The sequence below is a fragment of the Gadus chalcogrammus genome, chromosome 2 (assembly GCF_026213295.1).
Source record: "Gadus chalcogrammus isolate NIFS_2021 chromosome 2, NIFS_Gcha_1.0, whole genome shotgun sequence".
Lineage (NCBI taxonomy): Eukaryota > Metazoa > Chordata > Actinopteri > Gadiformes > Gadidae > Gadus > Gadus chalcogrammus.
Window position 1 is genome coordinate 6,627,754 of NC_079413.1, and position 5,000 is coordinate 6,632,753.

Consider the following 5,000-nt stretch of genomic DNA (forward strand, 5'->3'; position numbering starts at 1 on the left):
TGAAGTGAATTTGAATCAGGCGGAAAGACCAAGGCTCACTAAATAATCCTGTGATACTACAATATATACCCTGGTGCATGGTCCTGAGATTTAGATACGAACCCTGCTGATATATTCAAAATGCTAAACCGTATATCCCGTTTGCTGAACCAAAATATCGCCATTCTTTTTGTTACCCCTGCTGGGGTCATATGAATATTTATGCAGCATGAATAGACCACTGATGCACCACCTCCTCCTGTTTGTCTGGCAGGCTGTGGGAAACTGACAGGTGTCAGTAACCCCATCACAGTGCGGGCTTCGGGCTCCCGATTCGGCTCCTGGATGACGGACACAATGATCCCCAGTTCAGACAACAGAGTGAGTATTGCCTTCAAACTCAGGTTCAACGCCCCTTAAATGGGCTTTGATGTTAGAGTAAGGTACACTGCACACGGTGTGATCTGACATTTGCTACACTTCATGCCACACTCTGTGCTGAACAACTCTAGCCTTACACCGGCCATATCATCGGCCTCCTAGCATAATTGCCTCAGTCATATTTTGGCAATATTGTGATATTTAACCTGACTCTAGTCTCCTAACGCTGCTGAATCAATGTGCCTCATTTATTATAGATCCTAAGCCAATCAAAGTACTTTTGAGGCATTTTGACGCTGAATACAAGATGAACCTTATAATAATGACTTAGGCAATTATACTATGAGGCTAACGATATGCTATCTACTAAACCCTGTCCTGTATACACTGTAGCCGTTACCTATATGTTGCATCCGATTCATTGCACGCTGGACACTACACCCCATTCACTTAATTGGGAGTTGGTACCCCAATGTCTGGTAGCTTGAGCATCCTTGAGTAAGATGCCTCACCCCTACCTGCTCTTATATTTCCCATGTGTGGAAGTAACTCAAGATGAAATAGCATGCACTGAACTCTGTACCTAATACCCTTTACCCTTACGTTTTCAATACACACTGAACTCATACCCTTCCATACACTAAAACCCTAAAACTAAAGAGTGATAAACAGCCGGAGTGTCTCACCCTCCCGGCCGGGCCCCTGGCTGTCTTGAGGCCCCGCCGTGGTGATATTTGTGGGGCTGATTGACCGCTCGGTCTGAGCGAGGGCTGGCAGAGAGAGCGCTGGAGGAGGGCAGAGTGAGCGTCGCAGAGACGGAGGCAGAAAGCTGAGTCACTGATTGATAGGGCCTCTCATTCCGATAGTCTCCCATCTCCCCCCCCCCCCCCCCCCCCCCCACCATCGCCATCGCCATCCCCATCCCTGTCACCATCCACACTCTACCCCCCCACCTTTACTCTGTCACATCTTCCAACCCCCGTCACCCCCTCCCCCTACCAGCTGGCTTTGTCATCCCCGACAGAAGAACGAAGGGGGGGGGGGGGGGTTAGCCTTTTTTTGGTATTTAATACGGTCCGAGTAATTACAACAGGGATGCCTGCGCAACTGATACCCTGCGATCCCTGAATATGGAGGAATGGCTTCTGGCTGACGATTGGATATCAGACACGCGTCCTGCATGAACGGGCCTCAGGGAACCCGAGGAATGATGTGTGTGCATGGGGGGGGGGGGGGGGGTTGGTTTATGCAGAGTTGAAAAAGCCAAGGAGGCAAAACCTCAGGAGGTGGTGTCGACGGTGGAGGTGGTGGGGGTGGTGGGGGGTAGGAAGATGAAAAACAAAACGTTTATTAAGAGACTTTTCCCATTTTATTTCCCCCGCTCACGCCGTGCACCATGCTGAATAAATAGCGGCCCCCGATGGCGAAGATCATTTGCGTCGAGCGAACGTGCCCCCCCCCCCCCCCTCTCTCCCACCATTAATCAGCTCACGCGCTGAGGTGGCGTTGGGCGTCTTATCAATCACCGCGTCGCTCGCGTTAATAGACTGCCGCTCCGCCCACGCCGTCCACGTCCGCAAACATCCGGCGCCGTCCACCCGCTGGCGGATCACAGAGAGACAGATAAAGCGAGAGAGACATGGGGAAGAAAAAAAAGAATACATTCTTGATGTGTTACCGGCTGCCTCGGACTCCGGGGACTCATTTAGCAGGTAGGGAACAAAACCGCACCTTAATGCTCCATAATCGGCCCTTCTTCTATATGATTCAAAGGCTGTTCTGCTTCTCTCTCTCCAAGAATTCTCTATTGTCCCTCACTCCCCCTGCTGGGATTCTCACTGGAAACAAGTGTGCTTCCTGAGCCCTGGGAAGGAGAGAGGAGAGTGTTAGAGATTATAGAGAGAGAGAGAGAGAGAGAGAGAGAGAGAGAGAGAGAGAGAGAGAGAGAGAGAGAGAGAGAGAGAGCTGAACAGTCCTAGCAATGCTCACTTAGACAAATTCCGGGGAAAGTAAACATGCAAAGCCCTGCCTGCGGTTTAATTGAATCAATTAGGAGCTGAAATATGTCTCTGTGGTGGTGGCAGTGGCGGTGTCGGTGGTGTTGGCGGTGGCGGTGGTGGCGGCGGTGGTGGCGGTGGTGGTGGTGGCGGTGGTGGTTGTGGTGGTGGTGGCGCTGGTGGTGGTGGTGGTGGTGGCGATGGTGGTGGTAGTGGAGCTACGGAAGGAGCAGGTGGTGGGGAACTGTAGTTGAAAGTGGGCCAATCCGCTGAGAGCACCGGAGGGAAAGAGAGAGAAAGCGTAAGCAAGAGAGAGAGAGAGAGAGAGAGAGAGAGAGAGAGAGAGAGAGAGAGAGAGAGAGAGAGAGAGAGGGAGAGAGAGAGGGAGAGAGAGAGAGGGAGAGAGAGAGACAGTGTGAGAGAGAGAGACAGTGTGAGAGAGCGAGAGAGAGAGAGAGACAGTGTGAGAGAGAGAGAGACAGTGAGAGAGAGAGAGAGAGAGAGAGAGAGAGAGAGAGAGAGAGAGAGAGAGAGAGAGAGAGAGAGAGAGCGATTGAGAGAGAGAGAGAGAGAGAGAGAGAGAGAGAGAGAGAGAGAGAGAGAGAGACGGCAGCTAAATGTATTGATTTCCTGTAAGTGTGGAGTGGAAAGGGCAAGGAACAGAGGCAATGGTTGAGTGGATGCCACAGGCAAAATCATCCCTCCCACATCCACAGCTGGGATCAATAGTGTTACAGGCGTGCACACAGGGAGTGCACACACACACACACACACACACACACACACACACACACACACACACACACACACGCACTAACGCACATGCAAACACAAACAACACTCACACACGCATTTCATTGTATTTGTGGCATCACCATCGGTTATAATGACACACTAATCTAGTACTGTGATCATAGACGAATAGACGTTAGATGCAGCAGACCAATACAACACTATCGTTGGTTTCTCTCTCCCTCGCTCTCTCTCTCTCTCTATCTATCTTACTCTCCGTCTCTCGTGTGGTCATCCATCTTCTGGCCCTGTGTCCCTTCTCTGTCGTTCTTTGCCTCTCTCTCTCTCTTATGTCTCGCTCTGTTTTTCTCCATGTCTCTCGTCCCCCGTCCCCAGGTGTGGTCGATGGACGGCTACTTCAAGGGCCGCCGCGTGCTGGAGTACCGCACCATGAACGACTTCACCAAGGGCCAGAACTTCGTGCAGCACCTGCTGCCCCACCCCTGGGCGGGCACGGGCCACGTGGTGTTCAACGGCTCCCTGTTCTACAACAAGTACCAGAGCAACATCGTCATCAAGTACCACTTCCGCTCCCGCAGCGTCCTGGTGCAGCGCAGCCTGAGCGGCGCCGGCTACAACAACACCTTCCCTTACTCCTGGGGCGGCTCGTCTGACATCGACCTGATGGCGGACGAGAACGGCCTGTGGGCCGTGTACACCACCATCCCCAACGCGGGCAACATCGTCATCAGCCGGCTGGAGCCCCAGAGCCTGGAGGTGCTGCAGAGCTGGGACACGGGCTTCCCCAAGCGCAGCGCGGGCGAGTCTTTCATGATCTGCGGCACGCTGTACGTCACCAACTCCCACCTGGCCGGCGCCAAGATCTACTTTGCGTACTACACCAACACGTCCACATACGAGTACACGGACATCCCCTTCCACAACCAGTACTCCCACATCTCCATGATGGACTACAACCCCCGGGAGAGGGTCTTGTACACCTGGAATAACGGACACCAGGTGCTGTACAACGTCACCCTGTTCCAGGTCATCAAGACGTCCGGGGACTGAGGGGTTGATGGGAGGGTGTGAGGAGGGTGTGAGGGGGTGTGAGGGGGTGAGGGGGAGGGGGGGAGGAAGGGCCGACACGCACGGAGGAAATGCTGTGATTCTTCTTTTTTTTTGCTGAAAGGTGGGGAGGCGGGTCGAGTGCGGGGGGACTGGCTGTGATTGGTTGGCTGGTTGGCTGTTGGGTTGGTCTGTGTTTGGTCCGGGGAGTGGCGGGGGGGGGGGGGGGGGGGGGGGCAGGGGTGTGGTGGGGATGGGGAGGGGCAGGTTGGGCTGGGGTGTTGTTTGTCTTGTTGTTGTGGGGACAGAGGCTTGGACTTTTTTTATTACATCTCAAACTTCATAGAGTGCTATAATTCACCTTCTGAAAGTAACAGACACACACGGATACAAACACCAACACACACACACCGACACACACACACACACGCCGCACGCACAGAGACATACACACGCACACACTCACACACACTCAGCAGCGAGGTGGGTAAAGATATAAGGACTGATCGCTTCTCTTTAGTTTCTTTCTGTGATGAGTAAGCATGGTTCTTTTTATTTGTGATGAAAAAATAAATATTGACCTTTACCATTTCCCATCGTGTCGTTCTTTACCTCCCGTATGCGATGCAGACGATCCATCTGGGTTAAACGCGTTTCATATAAGCGCCAGCAGGAAAAATAAGGAACGAGAGGTACTTTAGGTTTAATGTGTTGTTTTTTTTAGGTGATTGTGTGGGAGGGGTTTCAGTCAATACAATTAGTTTGTACTTGTCTGGGTGGGCGTTTTAAAAGGTGGATAAATTGGTTAAAAGCTAGATTGGTAAAAAGCTAGAATAAATGAAA

The 5,000-nt window shown here is 52.2% G+C and overlaps 1 protein-coding gene across 1 annotated transcript in view; it reads left to right on the top strand.

Moving 5' to 3' along the window:
* Window positions 1-4,160, top strand: part of olfm2a (olfactomedin 2a) — a 6,987-nt gene extending 2,827 nt beyond the window's left edge. Inside the window, exons 2-3 of the mRNA XM_056608872.1 lie at window positions 254-360; window positions 3,486-4,160. Coding sequence (XP_056464847.1) covers window positions 254-360; window positions 3,486-4,160 — 782 coding nt within the window. The remainder of the gene's footprint in view (window positions 1-253; window positions 361-3,485) is intronic.
* Window positions 4,161-5,000: the final 840 nt, after the last annotated feature.